General features: G+C 35.7%; 1 protein-coding gene across 2 annotated transcripts in view; it reads right to left on the bottom strand.

Moving 5' to 3' along the window:
• Positions 1 to 19,171, bottom strand: part of RPAP3 (RNA polymerase II associated protein 3) — a 42,513-nt gene that overhangs the window by 13,064 nt on the left and 10,278 nt on the right. For both annotated transcript variants that reach the window (XM_024257397.3, XM_063712138.1), the window contains exons 6-12: positions 14,085 to 14,206; positions 12,706 to 12,776; positions 11,456 to 11,581; positions 10,352 to 10,479; positions 5,270 to 5,391; positions 3,307 to 3,377; positions 3,096 to 3,197 (exon numbers count right to left, since the gene is read on the bottom strand). In XM_024257397.3, the coding sequence (XP_024113165.2) occupies positions 3,096 to 3,197; positions 3,307 to 3,377; positions 5,270 to 5,391; positions 10,352 to 10,479; positions 11,456 to 11,581; positions 12,706 to 12,776; positions 14,085 to 14,206 (742 nt within the window). The remainder of the gene's footprint in view (positions 1 to 3,095; positions 3,198 to 3,306; positions 3,378 to 5,269; positions 5,392 to 10,351; positions 10,480 to 11,455; positions 11,582 to 12,705; positions 12,777 to 14,084; positions 14,207 to 19,171) is intronic.

The raw sequence follows: 19,171 nt of genomic DNA on the forward strand, positions 1-19,171 counted from the left end.
TCAGAGCAGAACTGAAAGTGATAGAGACAAAAAAACCCTTCAAAACATCAATGAATCCAGGAGCTGGTTTTTTGAAAAGATCATCAAAATTGATAGACTGCTAGCAAGACTAATAAAGAAGAAAAGAGAGAAGAATCAAATATACACAATAAAAAATGATAAAGGGGATATCACCACTGATCCCACAGAAATACAAACTACCATCAGAGAATACTATAAACACTTCTACGCAAATAAACTAGAAAATCTAGGAGGAATGGATAAATTCCTGGACACATACACCCTCCCAAGACAACCAGAAAGAAGTTCAATCTCTGAATAGACCAATAACAGGCTCTGAAATTCAGGCAATAATTAATAGCCTACCAACCAAAACAAGTCCAGGACCAGACAGATTCACACCCGAATTCTACCAGAGGTACAAAGAGGAGCTGGTACCATTCCTCCTGAAACTATTCCAATCAATAGAAAAAGAGGGAATTCTCCCTAACTCATTTTATGAGGCCAGCATCATCCTGATACCAAAGCCTGGCAGAGACACAACAAAAAAAAGAGAATTTTAGACCAATATCCCTGATGAACATCAATGTGAAAATCCTCAATAAAATACTGGCAAACCGAATCCAGTAGCACATCAAAAACCTTATCCACCACGATCAAGCTGGCTTCATCCCAGGGAAGCAAGGCTGGTTCAATATACGCAAATCAATAAACGTAATCCATCACATAAACAGAACCAACGACAAAAACCACATGATTATCTCAATAGATGCAGAAAAGGCCTTCGTCAAAATTCAACAGTGCTTCATGCTAAAAACACTCAATAAACTAGGTATTGATGGAATGTTTCTCAAAATAATAAGAGCTATTTATGACAAACCCACAGCCAATATCATACTGAATGGGCAAATACTGGAAGCATTCCCTTTGAAAACCAGCACAAGACAAGGATGCCCTCTCTCACCACTCCTATTCAACACAGTGATGGAAGTTCTGGCCAGGGCAATCAGGCAAGAGAAAGAAATAAAGGGTATTCAATTAGGAAATGAGGAAGTCAAACTGTCGTGTTTGCAGATGACATGACTGTATATTAGAAAACCCCACCGTCTCAGCCCAAAATCTCCTTAAGCTGATAGGCAACTTCAGCAAAGTCTCAGGATACAAAATCAATGTGCAAAAATCACAAGCATTCCTATACACCATTAACAAACAAGCAGAGAGCCAAATCATGAGTGAACTCCCATTTACAATTGCTACAAAGAGAATAAAATACCTAGGAATCCAATTTAAAAGGGATGTGAAGGACCTCTTCAAGGAGAACTACAAACCACTGCTCAACGAAATAAAAGAGGACACAAACAAATGGAAGAATATTCCATGCTCATGGATAGGAAGAATCAATATTGTGAAAATGGCCATACTGCCCAAAGTAATTTATAGATTCAATGCCATTCCCATCAAGCTACCAATGACTTTCTTCACAGAATTGGAAGAAACTACTTTAAAGTTCATATGGAACCAAAAAAGAGCCCGCATTGCCAAGACAAACCTAAGCAAAAAAGAACAAAGCTGGAGGCATCAGGCTACCTGACTACAAACTATACTAGAAGACTACAGTAACCAAAACAGCATGGTACTGGTACCAAAACAGAGATATAGATCAATGGAACAGAACAGAGGCCTCGGAAATAACACCACACATCTACAACCATCTGATCTTTGACAAACCTGAGAAAAACAAGAAATGGGAAAAGCATTCCCTATTTAATAAATGGTGCTGGGAAAACTGGCTAGCCATATCTAGAAAGCTGAAACCGGATCCCTTCCTCACACCTTATACAAAAATTAATTCAAGATGGATTAAAGACTTAAATGATAGACCTAAAACCATAAAAACCCTAGAAGAAAACCTAGGCAATACCATTCAGGCCACAGGCATGGGCAAGGACTTCATGACTAAAACACCAAAAGCAATGGCAACAAAAGCCATAATAGACAAATGGGATCTAATTAAACTAAAGAGCTTCTGCATGGCAAAAGAAACTACTGTCAGAGTGAACAGGCAACCTACAGAATGGGAGAAAATTTTTGCAATCTACCCTCTGACAAAGGGCTAATATCCAGAATCTACAAAGAACTCAAACAAATTTACAAGAAAAAAACAAACAACCCCATCAAAAAGTGGGCAAAGGATATGAACAGACACTTCTCAAAAGAAGACATTTATGCAGCCAAAAAACACATGAAAAAATGCTCATCATCACTGGCCATCAGAGAAATGCAAATCAAAACCACAATGAGATACCATCTCGTGCCAGTTAGAATGGCAATCATTAAAAAGTCAGGAAACAACAGATGCTGGAGAGGATATGGAGAAATAGGAATGCTTTTACACTGTTCCTGGGAGTGTAAATTGGTTCAACCATTGTGGAAGACAGTGTGGTAATTCCTCAAGGATCTAGAACTAGAATTACCATTTGACCCAGCAATCCCATTACTGGGTATATATCCAAAGGATTATAAATCATGCTACTATAAAGACACATGCACACGTATGTTTACTGAGGCACTATTCACAATAGCAAAGACTTGGAACCAACCTAAATATCCATCAATGATAGACTAGATTAAGAAAATGTGGCACATATACACCACGGAATACTATGCAGCCATAAAAAACGATGAGTTCATGCCCTTTGCAGGGACATGAACGAAGCTGGAAACCATCATTCTCAGCAAACTATCACAAGACAGAAAACCAAACACTGCATGTTCTCACTCATAGGTGGGAATTGAACAATGAGATCACTTGGACACAGGGCAGGCAACATCACACACTGGGGCCTGTTGCGGGTGGCAGGTTGGGGGAGGGATAGCATTAGGAGAAATACCTAATGTAAATGATGAGTTGATGGGTGCAGCAAACCAACATGGCACATGTATACCTATGTATCAAATCTGCACGTTGTGCACATGTACCCTGGAACTTAAAGTATAATTTAAAAAAAAAAGTTTACTAATACAATAGCTGGTTTCCAATTCTCCTATTACAACATATTTAATTGGCAAGGAAAAAATGAAAGTGCTTTACTTACAGTTGATCCAGGATGCAGTGGATTATCAATGGGTTTTACCACATTTTGTCTTTGTGTGGAATCAAGAAAGACATCATCCCAGTGTCCTTTCTCAATTAATTCCTTGAAAATAAATTTATAATCATAACTATCAAAATATTTATTATACAACAAATAAATATATTTATGTTTCAGAAAATATGACCATGTTTGGGTGAAAATAATACATTACCTTTTTAATTTTGGAGAGTTCAGTTACTGCTCGCTTATTTCCAGGTTCCAGAAGTAAAACAGTTTCAAAATCTAAAGTGAATTTTTTAAAAACATTACAACATAGTTAAAATGTGGAGTTTTCATATTCGCATGTATATTCATGATACATTCAGTTAGTAATCACATTTTTAGCTCAAGCAGTTTTACTCAGATTACTAGGAAACAGGTGAGCTATAATAAGAACATTTACTGAACACTGTTGTAGTTGTTTTATATGAATTTTCACGTAACCCTCACTACAACCCCACTTTAAAGGTGATAAAACTGAGGCCCCTAGAGGTCATCTAACTTAGCAAAGTTCACCATGTAAACAAATGACAGAGTAACTCACTAAATGTAAAATATTAATAGAATAAGAGAATTACATACAAGGTATTACTCAGCCTTAAAAAGGAATGAAATTCTGATACATGCTCCAACATGGACATTATGCTGTTAAATAAGCAGAGGCAAAAGGACAAATACTGCATGATTCCACTTACACAGGATATCTAGAACAGTCAAATTCAGAGACAGAAAGTAGAATGGAGGTTACTAGGGCTGGGGGGAGAGGAGAATGGAGAGTTATTGTTTAATGGGTATAGAGTTTTAGAATGGGATGATGACAAAGTCCTGGTGATGGACAGTGGTGATGGCTGCACAATGTAAATGTATTTAATGCCACTGAGCTATATATTGAAAAATGGTTAAAATAATAAATTTAACGTTACATATTTTTTTTAACCACAATAAAAAAAACACTGCTGTAGCTAACAGGCTTATAGAGAAACTGCCAGATTTTAAACGCACATACCAGAAAAGAACAGAGGCTGAAAATCAATTATCTAAGTACTGATCTCAAGAAGCTAGAAAAACAGCAAATTAAACCAAAAGAAAGTTGAAGGAATAAAATAAAAAGCAGAAGGAAATTAAATAGAAAACACACACAGGAGAACCAAGTTGGTTCTCTGAAAAGACTAATTCAATGAATACCCTAAAAGAGAAGACCATAAAAACAAAGAAAAAAAATAGTATCAAGAATTAAAATGGCATCAGATCTCCATTATCCTCCACTCCCTACCTGCTGATAAAACCACAGCCCGAAGAGTTTAAAAAAAAAAAAAAAAATCAATCACTAACAGAAATTCTTCAGTTTGCAGGATGGCAGATAGGAAAAGATACAACTTGCTGAAACAAAGAAACTTCCTCTGCTTACTGGGATTTAAGAAAAAAAAAAAAAAAAAAAAACCGGCTGAAATCGGTTGGAACCAAGATGGCCAAGTGGAGTTTACACAAAAACGAGCTTGCTGATGTCACAGCCTGAATTTCCACCAAGTTCTACTAACTACCCCAAATTTGCACCTGCAGTCCATTAGTTAGCATGAAAAGATAGCTACATATGCCCAAGACCTTTTCCCTTTCCTTCCACTAATTACCTGCTAATTCCAGTATCCACCTCCCTAAACCCTTTCTAATAAAATTACTGCCTTAAGGCCAGGACAATGAGACAGATTTGGGTTTGATTCCTGTCTCTTTGGGAGTCAACTTTCAATATAAACAAAGCCTTTTCTCAGAAACCTGATGTCACAGTATTGGCTTCAAGCATATCACACAGTGAGTCCCTTTCACTCAACAACACTGATTCCCTTCCTTTTCATTCTGGTCTTTTTATCGCTTTTTCCATTCTCATCTATAATTAAAATTTTTCATTAATGTTGACTGGCAATTAGCCAGAATGTACTGTATGCTACTAAACAAAAAGATAATCTGGTACATTGCTGAAGCTGCATTCCTCCAAATCTATTCATGATCTAAACTGTGGAAAGAAAACATAATTCCCTAAGTTCAGTATCTTTGAACCATGGGTAAGCTACACGAATCTCTGCTTCTATAACTTGGGCACTCATCAGGATGACTGAGTGCCAGCTGTTATAAAGTCTTACCTTGTTTTGCCTCATTTAGCTTTCCCAAAAATGTTCTTGCAGTTCCTCTTCTGGCAAAAGCTTTAGAATATGAGCCATCTAATAAAATGGCTTGTGTGCAGTCTTTTTCAGCTTCTTCATATCTATTATTGAACATGATAAAATTACTCACTGGAAAAAAGGCAGCTTATGGAAAAATGTCATATAAACTAAGTTTCTAATTTAAAAAGCGTATATATAATTTCAATCACTAACTCCTAAATCTGTGTTTGAAGTGGAGAACTATTTTATAAATTTTTTATTCTCACCAAATCTTGGAATCATTTGGTGAGGAGGGAGAAGGTACCAGATTGAGGGAATGTTAGGAGAGTCTGCTGGAGCAATGAAATAATAATGCAAAAATATGACTAGGGCAGACAAAAGAATGCCACTGCTTCTCTGCCTACCTCTTCTCCAAGTCTCAATATGCACAGGTATTACATTAGAATTTTAACTGGCATTAGTTTTCTAATAAAACTTTATTAACATTTACCCACAGTAAATCTCCCATACTCATAGAGAAACAAAAAAATGAGAACTTGCTACGAATGTGATAGCATATCATCTAACACTTTGCATAAATTCTACTCAGCCATGCAACCGGCAATCAATTCAGAGTTAAAGACTTACTCATTACTGCTCTACAATAACAAGGTGCTTAAGAAGAGCTCAAACCCCCCCCACCAAAAAAACCCAACAACAAAAAAACTTTAGACATTCCCGTATATTAATATGACATTAATGAATTATTGTTAATTTCTTAGGAGTGCTAATGGTTGTGGTTATGTATAAAATATCCTTTCTTTAGCGATAAACGTCATAATGTTTATGATTTGCTTTACAATAATTCAGGGGGAAAATGCTGAAACAAATATGACCAAAAAAAGTATGGCTTGTTAGAACTAGATGACGGACACATGGAGTTTATTATACTACTTTTGTATAAGTTTGAAAAGTTTCATAAGAATATTAAAAAAAAAAAAAAACACTCCTGTAATTGCATTCTCCCCAAGGCCTAAATGAATGCCATCTTCCCCTCAAAACAAAATCTCATATGAAAAAAATCAGAATTTCGAATGAACTTAAACATCTCTGATTTATTTAACTCACTTTCCAGCAAGAGATAAGGAATATATCTGTGTTCATGCCCTTATCAATGTTATTTTCTACTTGCCTGATTACATCATTCAAGATACCTGCATGGCCCCCATACTTTTCAGGATAAAGTCAAATTCCTTTGGAGCGCAAAGTCAGGGGCCTGCCTGAGTATCTGGCCTTCTCTCTGCCACTGTCCCCTGCAATAACAGCCATAATATGAACCACTCACCCTTTCCAGGTTGAGGTACCATCAACCTGCCTACTCCCATGTCTTTGAACCTGCACTAGAACACTTGACCTGTTTCCTGTTTTTTCACCTCATTAACTCATATTACTCCTTTAGATCTCAGTTTGGTTTGAACAATTTCAAGATGCTTTCTATGAATTCCCCTGCCTGGACTCAGTCTATGCCAGTATTCTTCCCACCCTGAACTCCTATAGCACGTGTCCTTCATAGCGCTATCTTAGCGTATTTTCACAAATATTGGTCTCCTTTTCTGTCGCTCCCTGCAAATTTCGGGTTTCTTAAAAACAACTACACATTTAATATTTGTATACTTAATACCTTCCACAGTGCCTCACAGAACACCTGATACATTTTAGCACAATAAATATTTGCTGAATAAGTAAATCAAAAAATTTCCAACATCAAATTCAAAGAAAATTCAGAAGATAAATGTTTAGGAAATCATTTTAATTGTATATTTAATTGCATATTTAATTGCATGTTCTACTGTACAGCTGAAGAAAACCCAACAATTTTTCTAAAAGTCTGAAGTTGCCACAGAGGTAGACGATTATTCTTTGAAAATAGACTCACGTAAGTCCTTTAAAATTATTACACGTCTCCTGTGCACTCCATTTGTAAACTGAATTTAGAAAAATCCAATCAACAAACATCTTTTAGGTGGCTGGAGAAAAAGACAAACTAATCAAAAATAGAATAAAAATGGTGAGTGCGAAAAACTATCATCTCTGCCTAGCTCCTTAGCCCTGATACCTTCTGATTTTTAGTTAGGTCCACTTGCCCTAGGTCTACTCTGGCTCTAGTGTAAATGCCGCCCCTAATCACCATTAAGTGAACCACCCTCTACTAAATCAAGTCTTAGTTTGGTTCCAGTTCCAGCAACCAAGATTCTACCTTATTTTTGTGACCAACTCTCAACCCTGTTGCCTAAATCTAATATTTAATACTACTGGGTTATTTTCTTCTTATCCTATCTCTAAATCTATGCTTTACTCCAAGAATAGGACTCAGATTTGTTCTTGGTCAGTCCTCTTCAAGGACTACAATGTTGGCCCAAACTTCTCTCCTTATTTCTGATTATCTTCTTATTTCTTCAGCCTTTCTGAAGCTAACCATCTACCAGCCTACATTCCACCATTTGTCAGCTCACAGGCTCTCCATTATTGTAACTCAAGGATGTCTTGCTCATTTCCCGATGCAAACTACTAATTTAGACTATTACCTCCAGAAAGCACATTCTCTAGGAATCCTGGCTGGCCTAACTAGGTGAATTTCTTCTTACTCCCTACTGCTACCCCACACACTGGTAGGTAAGACTGACTATACTGCTGGTTCTAATTAGCTCTAATTTGACACAGTTTATAGAACCTCAAGCTATAGGATGGTTACCTCAACTAGGAGTAGTCTAAGCTTGAAATGTTGCTTTTTTATGTTCCTCACATAGTCCATAATACATAACAACAGTCTCCACGTACAGAAAAAAATTCTGATATTAACTGTGAATCTAAAAGATACACTAGAAAAAGATACAAGTAAGAGTCATAAGTTCTTTTAATTTAAAATATACTCTGCTAACTTGGTATAATATATTCCACTAATACGATTATAAACTAAAGAAATAAAACTGATAGAATAAATTAGATATCTTATAAATGCATATATCATCTCTCACCTATAAGAAGGCATTACTCTTAGCATTAGTCAAACCAACGAACTCAGGCTTTACAATTTTTAAACCAATGCACAATTCTTTGATAGCAAAAATCAAAATTTTCATAAGTGAGCAAGAGATGCAATGATCTTTACTCTGACTATTCAACAAAAGAATCTATCTCCAGTGATATCTATTACTTTAAATGAGGTTAAATATATAATCAAAATTTATTTCTATGACAGGAGCTCCTAACCTGAGATTCTCTGAGGGATGTGGAAACTTGTTTAGGAAAAAAACTGTATCATTATTTTCACTAAACTTCAAACAAAATTTAGCTTTCTTTCAAATACAAATGCAGACAACAGTATCTATCACTTTGTCACCAACAAAAATCAGATATTTCAGCCAGGCGCGGTGGCTCATGCCTGTAATCCCAGCACTCTGGGAGGCTGAGACAGGCAGATCACCTGAGGTCAGGAGTTTGAGACCAGCCTGACCAACATGACAAAACCCCATCTCTACTAAAAATACAAAAATTAGCTAGGTGTCATGGCGCATGCCTGTAGACCCAGCTACTTAGGAGGTTGAGGCAGGAGAATCGCTTGAACCTGGGAGGTGGAGGTTGCAGTGAGCCAAAATTACACCACTGCACTCCAGCCTGGGTGACAGAGGGGGACTCTGTCTCAAAAAAAAAAAAAATTCAGATATTTCCATATTACATTACAACTGTTACTGGTATCTCAAAATATTGCTTATGCTCACCACTATTCAGAATTACAGTAAAAATTTAACCTGTTGCTTATTTGCATGTGATTGCAGTGTCTGGTTTATAGATACTCTTGTGACAAGGCTGGCAACTGTTGGGCACCTCTGCCCTGGTAGTTATTCAGAAGACAAAGAGCTAAGGCATGTGTTATCACATTGGAAATCTAATCATCTATGTTGCTTCAGGTATTCCCTATCCACACTTGCTTGTTGATCAGTACACGGAAGATGTGTTGAGGATCATCCCAAAATTTAGTGTCCTTATTGAAACCTTACAATCATGTCTTTAAAATTTTTTTAACATTAACTTGTCTGTATTTTAAATGTAGTTTCAAATACAGTACAATCACATGCAAATAAGCAGCAGGTTAAATTTCTACTGTAATTCTGAATATTGGTGAGCATAAAATACAGCACTTGCCTGTATTTTAAATGTAATTTCTCATTTTGAGGTGTGTTAATAAAAAAGCAAATATATTACTATATCACAATTTTTAATATTTTCAAAACTATATTTTGATATAATTGGTTTCCTTTGTAATCCTAGTTGTACAGTTAAGCATTTAAAAATATCCTGAGAAGCGTTCAACATACAGCTAAAGGGGAATTCATGGTACTGAAGAAGTTTTGAATTCCTATTTATACTCACAGGCTTTTAAAAATTCTGGCATTAGTGTGTAAAGTATAACAAGAGAAACAAAGTCTAAGTCTAAGTTTCTGCCATCGGATATAATTCTACGATTGTCCAACTTGGGCACATCCAGAAAAAGCTGGTTAATATAGGATCAAATGTTAGTTACATATGTTATTAATCAGCAGTTTCAATGACAGCAGTTCCCTTTTGTTATACATGTATGTATATAAAACATTTCCAGATAAGACTTTGCCCAAAGGGCTCTGAAGTGAAAAATAATTTTTAATCAAGATCCAGAATACTATACATAAAGCGACTAGAGAAAAACTGGTAAACTGTGTAGTGCCAGACTTAAAAGCCGGAAAATATTAACAAGTGTGTATCTACTGAATACACACCTTGTGCCTGGAACTATGTATACGACAGGTACATAAACACACACACATACACATACACACACACACACACACAATTTTTCCCCTCTCATTTCACTTTAAATGCTCAAAAATATATAAATTGAATTTTAATTTACTTAAATCTACCATAAATTGGCATGTGAGCTAACCTAACACACCATAATTGGCATGTTAGGTAACTATGGTAAAAATTTACCAATTTATTATAAATTTTTATCCTGAAAAGCACTAAAATGTAACCAACACTTACTTCTGAATCTTCAGATAGGCCATAGCTCTGTTAGCTGGAAGAAGGGCATTAGCACCATCTGCTGCTATCCCTCGAGTATAGCATTCAATTGCTCTTTCATATTTCCCCTCTTTGAAAAATCCATTCCCCTGTTATTTTGTAGAGAAATATGGAGAATAAAAAAAAAATTCAAAAAAAATTAATGAATTCAAATCTTATGAAACACTGCAAGGATATTCACCAACAGTATTTCAGGAAAGAATATTGTTAAAAATCTGGCCCATGAGACACGTTTTAAAATCTGTTGGTTTGGGTTGTTTCTTTTTTAATGGCATTATTCTCTTTTCAGTACTAAAAAGGAAAAACATGTATACTACTATATTACTTTGCAGCATTCACTATTATTCCATTAATTACATATTACGCAAAGCTTAAATTTAAAAACCTATTTTAACAAAGGTCCAAATAATATACTGTCTTAAATTACATTAGAAGCTGTACAAAAGGATTTCATAACTCAAATAAATTTTGTGAAAGAATACAGTACCAGAATTATAAAGCCCACTCTTCAATAACTTTAATATGCCCAAATATAAGATAAATTCAACTGTATTGGAATTTGTATACCTGATTTCACTATAACATTTACTTATAATCAGTCAAATATCACAATCAATAATCATTTTATAAATATTTATTAGGAATCCTCTGTGGGTCCAGGAAAGGCTATAAACAAACTAAACCTCCTTAACTCATGATTAGTAGGGGAATTTCAATCAGAAACAGTTCAGTGTGAATTAATGAAAAAAGTACATTATAAGAATGGATTGTAATTAACTTCTATGTTAAATTTATAACTATGTATATGTAAATATATAATAAAACATTCAAAAGTAGTTTCCTAAACTTAAGTGTTTCTATAGTTATTTTTTTAATTTATATATAAAGTCATCAATTACCCAAATTTTGAATTAGTAGGTCCCAGAGGCTTTAGTGCATTTAATTTCCAATTCCTACTCAAGCAAAACTTTAATATTAGAGAAGAAAGAAATTAACTGATATACAAGAAATAAATCAACACTCAGCAAAACATATACATTGTATGTTGGAATAGCTTTGGATTACCCGATCTTTCTCTGAAATGGCCTGCTGCTTATTCTGTTGTGCTTCAATTTGCTTTCGCTCTCCTTCTGTTGACTTAATCACTATGTCAGCTTCCTTTGGATATGAGTTTTCTTTGGATGCTAAAGCCTAGGAGACATAGCAGTCAGCTAAAATAAAACAAAGTAATGCAAGATGCATATATATTTGACCTTAAAACATAATTACCTCAAATATATTAGAATTTCTGCCACATTTTAAATAATCAAAATAACATTTTCTACTCTAATTCAAAATCTTTCTACTTATTAAAGTAAAAAGTAAAATAAGCATATAATAAATCTAATGTGCTTCTCATTTCAATTAAAATTAGTATCAAACACCACATACTGCATGTTTTGACTTATAAGTGGGAGGTAAACACTGGGTACACATGGACATAAACACAAACAACAGACACTATAGACTACCTGTTGGGGAGAGAAACATTGGCGGTGGGGAGGGGAGTGGATGAAAAACTACGTATTGGGTACTATGCTCACTATCTAGGTGACGGAATCATTCATACCCCAAACCTCAGTATCATACAATATGCCCATGTAAAAAGCCTGCACATGTACCCTTTGAATCTAAAATACAAGTTGAATTATTTTAAATAAATAAGTAGCATCCATTAAAAGTAGTTGCTCATTTATTCAACAAATATTTATTGAATTTCTATACGGGCCAGAAACTGTTTTAGGAGCTGCTTTCAGACATAACAGTTCATTACAACTACATCACCAAACTTCTCAAATTCAATATTCACAGTCATTATTTGACCTAAGGCAAAATTTTAAAAATATATAATACAGTTCACAACTATAATCAAGTTAACATATTTACCAGATCTTATGTGCAATAGTAATGGTAATATTTAAAAGCACACTTTCCCCAATCACTGTCACTTTTCTCTCAATGTTTCAAACAGTGCATAAGCCAAAAAGGAAGAAAATCAGTGGGATAAAAAAATAATAATTCTGTCATCTGAGAAAGAGTAAAGCAGCAGTAGTTCTAAAGATCTCAGGCAACTTTTAGAACAATCAAGGGTCTTTAAATACCATTACACTCCCTCTAGCTTGCAAATTCATTTAGTAAAACTCTATAGTACAAAGAATTAAAATTAGAAAATCTCAATATTAAGAAATCTATAGTACAAAATCTATGCAAAAAGCTTTACTTCTTCAAATAAAGGTCATTAAGTAATACACTTAATTTAAATAACTATAGTTTACCTGACTGATTTTCCTGAGTTCATTTGTTGCTTCAAAGTTATTTGGTTCTAGTTCTAATACTCTTTCATAATCTAAGTAAAAGAGAAGATAAAAAAAATTTTTAAAGATAGGTAATATTTTAAAACCTGTACAAAACAATCTTTTGTTGCCTGTGACAATTAGGCAACTGTCCTACAGCAAAATAAAGGAGAAACAAAGAAATACTATCATTAGGCCACCGAACTTTCTTTTTTTGAGACAGATTTCACTCTGTTGCCCAGGCTGAGTGCAGTGGCACAACCTTGGCTCACTGCAACCTCCAGTTCCCAGGTTCCAGTGATTCTGTACCTCAGCCTCCTGAGTAGCTAGGACTACAGGCACACACCAACAAGTTCAGCTAATTTTTGTATTTTTAGTAGAGACAGGTTTTCTCCTCATTGGCCAGATTAGTCTCAAACTCCTGGCCTCAAGTAGTCTTCCCACCTTGGCCTCCCAGAGTGCTAGGATTACAGGAGTAAGCCACTGTGCTGAGCCAAGCCACTGAACTTTCTTCTTCTCCCCCAGGGCAGACAAAATCCTATGACAAACCATCTTCCACCAGCCCCAGGAAGGATACCTGCTATCATAAGTTGTATATCATAAAACCAAGAAGCAGGCCGGGCGCAGTGGCTCACTCCTGTAATCCCAGCACTTTGGAAGGCCAAGGTGGGCGGATCACCTGAAGTCAGGAGTCAAGACCAGCCTGGCCAACATGGCAAAACCCTGTCTCTACCAAAATTACAAAAATTAGCCGGGCATGGTGGTGGGCACCTGTAATCCCGGATACTTGGGAGGCTGAGGCAGGGAGAATAACTTGAACCCGGGAGGCAGAGGTTGCTATGAGTGGAGATCACACCATTGCACTCCAGCCTGGGTGAAAAAGCAAGACTCTGTCTCAAAAAAAAAAAAAACCTAAGCAGCAGCAAAATCCAATTAAATATCAGCTTTATTCAGATTTTGTGATTTATAATACACAAACCTATTTTATGAAATAACAGAAGGCTTAGAATTTATAAGTGAACAAACATGTGTTATGAGCTTTAAACACACTACCTCTTGCCTCACTAAAGCCAACAAGACATTTTAATGCCTATTTTACAGATGAGAAACTGAAAATCAGAGGAGATACTGGTCACATAGCTAGTACTTAGTAACATGAGAATTTGAACCAAATTCTGATTGGTGGCAAATAATGCATTCTTTCTTAAAAATATCAAGGTATCATTTCAGTTGCAAAAACGACCTTTGTTCAAATACAGAAAGCTCTCTGAAGGTAGTAACTGTGATTACTCAGTATTCTCTATATAGCATCTGTGAGATAACACTGTTAAAGAATTTTTTAGATAGTGACTAGAAAATACCTTTTTTGGCCTCTTCTAATTTTTGCAAAGCAAATCGAGCAGCACCTCGTCTGGAATAAGCCTTTGTATAACTTCTATTCAAGGCAATTGCTAAATTACAATCAGACTCAGCAACAGCAAATCTGCAATTTAAAAACATTAAAATATATAAAGTTAGTAAAACTAATTTACTAAACCAAAACTTCAAAATTTGTTTCTGAAATCCTTGAAAAGGGAATTTACTTACCCACTGAAGGCATTTTTCCCACCTCCTTTTAGTTAATTAAGCATAATAAAAGCAATACTGCCATTCCTCAAAGATATTGTGGGTTTGATTCTAGACCACCACAAGAAAGTAAATGTCACAATAAAGCTAGTCACACAAATTTTTTGGTTTTCCAATGCATACAAAAGTTTTATTTACACTATACTGTAATCTAGTAAGTGTGCAAAAGCTTTATGTCTAAATAACAATGTATATACCTTAATTGAAAAATACTTCATTGCTAAAAAATGCTAATAATTATCTGAGTCTTTAGTGACTATTTATCTTTGTGCTGTTGGAGGATCTTGCCTTGATGTTGATGGCTACTGACCGATCAGGGTGGTGGTGGTAGCATGTGATGCTGTTTGATAGCATTTACATAATAGAACTTCTTTCAATATTGGAGTCAATCCTCTCAAACTCTGCCACTTTATCAACTAAGTTTATATAATGTTCTAAATCTTCAGTTGTCATTTCAAAAATGTTCATGGCGCCTTCACCAGGAATAAATTCTATCTCAAGAAACCACATTCTTTGCTCATCCATAAGAAGCAACTGATCATCCATTCAAGTTTGAACACAAGACTGCAGCAATTCGGTCACATCTTCCTCCACTAAAATCTTTAACCCCTCAAAGTCATCCATAAGAGTTGAAATCAACTTCTTCCAAACTCCTGTTAACACTGATATTTTGACCTCCTCCCATGAATTATGGACATTCTTAATGGCATCTAAAATAGTTAATCCTTTCCAGGTTTCAATCTACTTTGTCTAGATCCACTAGAGGAATCACGATCTATGACAGCTATAGCCTATGAAATGTATTTCTTAAATAACGAGAATTGAAATTGAAAATGACTCTTTGATCCATGGGCTGCAGAACGGATATTGTGTTAGGAGGCATGAAAACAACATTCATGTCCTTGTACATCTCCATCAGAGATCTTGGGTGAGTAGGTGCACTGTCAGTACACTACTTTGAAATAAACCTTTTTTTTTTTTTTTTTTTGAGACAGAGTCTCGCTCCGTCGCCCAGGCTGGAGTGCAGTGGCACGATCTGGCTCACTGCAAGCTCCGCCTCCCAGGTTCACACCATTCTCCTGCCTCAGCCTCCCAAGTAGCTGGGACTACAGGTGCCCGCCACCATGCCTGGCTAATTTTTTGTATTTTTAGTACAGACGGGGTTTCACCGTGTTTGCCAGGATGGTCTCGATCTCCTGACCTTGTGATCTGCCCGCCTCGGCCTCCCACAAATCTTTTTTCCTAAGCAGTAGGTCTCAACAGTTGGCTTAAAATGTTCAGTAAACCAGTTCATAAATAGATGTGCTGTCATCCAGACTTTGTTGTTTTACTTATAGAGCACAGGCAGAGTAGATTTAGCACAATTCCTAAGGGCCCTAGGACTTTTGGAACGGTAAATGAGCACTGTCTTCAACTTAAAGTCACCAGCTGCATTAGCTCCTAACAAGAGAATCAGACTGTCCTTTGAAGCCAGGCATTCTCTCTAGCTGTGAAAGCCCTAAATGGCACTGTCTTCTAACAGAAGGCTGTTTAGTCAACGCTGAAAATGTGTGTGTTGTTTAACACAGTCACCTTCATCAATTACCTTAGCTAGATCTTCTGGATAACTTTCTGCAGGTTCTCCATCAGCACCTGCTGCTTCACCTTCCACTTTTATGTTATGGAGACAGCTTCTTTCCTTAAACCTCATGAACCAACTTCTGCTAGCTTTCAACTTTTCTTCTGCAGCTTTCTCACCTCTCTCAACCTTCACTAAATTGAAGAGCATTAGAGCCTTGCACTGGATTAGACTTTGGCTCAGGGGAATGTTGTGGCTGGTTTGATCTTCTATACAGACCAATAAAACCTTCTCCCTATCAACAATAAGCTTCTTTTGCTTTTAATTATTTGTGTTCATTGGAGTAGCCCTTGGGACAGAGTCTCACTCGCCCAGGCTGGAGTGCAGCAGCATGATCTCAACTCACTGCAATCTCTGCCTCCTGGGCTCAAGCGATTTTCCTGCCTCACCCTCCCGAGTAGCTGGGATTATAGGCATGCGCCACCACACCTGGCTAATTTTTTGTATTTTTAGTACAGACAGGGTTTCACCATGTTGGCCAGGCTGGTCTCCAACTCCTGACCTCAAGTGATCTACCCGCCTCAGCCTCCCAAAGTGCTGGGATTACAGGTGTGAGCCACCATGCCTGGCCTCACTGTACGGTTATTAACTGGCCTAATTTCAATACTATTGTGTCTCAGGAAATAGGGAAGCCCAAGGAGAAGGAGACAGATGGGGGGGCAGGGGCAGCTGGTCAATGAAGCAGACAGAATGCACAACAACATATGGGTGTGCTTGATGGCTCTCCAAAACAATTACAATAGAAACATCAAAGATCCCTGATCAGAGAACACCATAACAGATACAATTATAATAAATCTGAAATACTGCAACAATTACCAAAACGTGACATAGAGACACAAAGTAAACACATGCTGTTGGACAAATGGCACCAATAGAGTTGCTTGACTTGCCTGATATAAGGTTGCCACAAACTTTCGTTTTGTAAAAACAGTATCTGTGGACGCAATAAAGCGACACACAATAAAACAAGGTATGCCTATAATTCCTAATGGTGAAACATTAGTAGCATTCCCTTTAATGCGAGAAACAAGAATGCCCGTTATCACTGCTTTTTCTTGGTATTACATACAGGTCTTCACCAATGCAGTTCCACAAGAAAGAAACACAAGGACTAGAAACAAAGAAAAAGGACTGAAATTATTCTCAAATGATAAGATGGTCCAAAAAGAAAACTCAAAACAATCTAGAGACATTGCTGGACGTATTATAAGTTTAGTAAGGTGACTACGAGAGACCAACAAGAGACAAACAAACAAAACATCTAACAAAGACCTACCAAACACAGATGCAAAAAATTGTAAGACTGTTTTCAAAGACATTAATGACAATCTAAGTGGAGATATTTCACATTCATCTATAATAAAGTACAAAAACACATAATATGATTCTCTCCAGACTGATTTATAAATGTAATACAATTCTGATCAAAATCCCAACAGGGTATTTTAAGGAATTTGGGAAGATGATTCTAAAAGTTACATTGATGAGTAAAAGTCCAAGAATACCCAAGACATTCCTGAATAATAAAAGGTAGGAGAATACGCAGTACACTAAATACTAAGACTTACAATTACAATGCTATAATAATTAAAGATAGTGTGGAATGGATGTAAGGACAGGCAATAGACCAGTGTAAAGAACAGAGAGATGAGAAAGTGATCTCGGCAAACATGACATATGACAATAGTAGCATGGCAGATCCACAGGGGAAAGTAGGGCTATTCCAAAAATAGAGCTGGAAAAACCTTCAGCATATGTGAAAACACCTAAATGTGAAAATTAAATCTTAAAAATGTTTAGAAGAAATTAGAGGAGACTATGATGAACTCAAGCAGCAAACTATTTTTTTGAACAAATCATTTTATAAAGTCCTAATCTTTTTAAAAAATCAAGAAGTTGAAATATATTAAAATTGAATGTTTATATTCATTAAAATTCCATAAAGAAGATAAGCTACAAATTGAGAGAAGACAATTATTATGAAAAAGACCAAAAGATTAGTTATCCAGAATAAAGAACTCTCAAAATAAATCAATAGGAAAAGCCTTAAAAAAAAAAAAATGGCCAAACACCAAATAGGCATATCACAGGGAAAAAAAAGAAAAAAACAAGAGTGGAAAATATATAAGATGCTTAACCTTACTAATAGTTGAGAAATGAAAACCTTACTAATAGTTGAGAAATGCAAAATGTCATTTCAAAGACACAATGAAATGCCATTTTATACCCACTAGATTGAAAACAATTAAGAAGCCCAATTATATCAATGTTGGTAAGGGTAGGAAATAGGTATTACTATACACTGCTAATGAGAATGTAAACTCATCCATTTACCTTTGTAACAACTGTGTAACAACAAACTACCTTTGCCATCATCCTGTGAAGCTGAACATCTACACATCTTATGACCCGACACCAAGAAACATATAAAAATGTTCACAGCATTGCTGAAATAAGGAAAGAAAGGACAGAAGGTGGGCAATAGAAAGAAAGAGGGACAGAAGGAGGGAAGAAAGAGTGGGAGGGAGAGAGAGAAAAAGAAAGGAAGAAAGGAACGAACCAACAATCCGGCAACACAAGAATAGACACATAATGGTATATTTCTAAAAAGAAATTATCCTATATAACAGTTACAATGAGAGCTCTAGAGCTATAAGCATCAAAACAAAAATGAATCATAAAAATATAATAAATAGGTGAGCCACAGAAAACTACACACAGTATGACATACTTTTAAACTCAAAAATAAGCAAGATTATACAATATATTATTTAGGAACATATACATATATAATAAACCTTTTTTAAATCAAAAGGATGACAAATATATAATTCAAGATAGTGGTTAACTGGGAGGGAGGCAAGGGACAGGATACAGAAAGGAGCATCAAGGTAACTTCAAAAATAATGGTAATGTTCTGGTTCTTGAGAGGGGTGCTTATATAGGCTTATTTTAAACTATTCTCTGTAATTCATGTATATGCCACATATATTACAGATATCGAATATTATAAAATGTAAATATTCCCCTAATTTTTAGAAGATTAATATCAAGAGTTTCAAAGACATAAAAATGTTATTTAAATAGTAAAAACTCAGATACCAATAAAATTTTATTTCCAAATAATTAAAACAGTAAGAATGTCTTCCTTGATGGTGTTTATCTTTTTAAAAAACCCCTATGATAGGTTGGTTATCTGCA

Source organism: Pongo abelii, chromosome 10, assembly GCF_028885655.2.
Source record: "Pongo abelii isolate AG06213 chromosome 10, NHGRI_mPonAbe1-v2.0_pri, whole genome shotgun sequence".
Taxonomy (NCBI): domain Eukaryota; kingdom Metazoa; phylum Chordata; class Mammalia; order Primates; family Hominidae; genus Pongo; species Pongo abelii.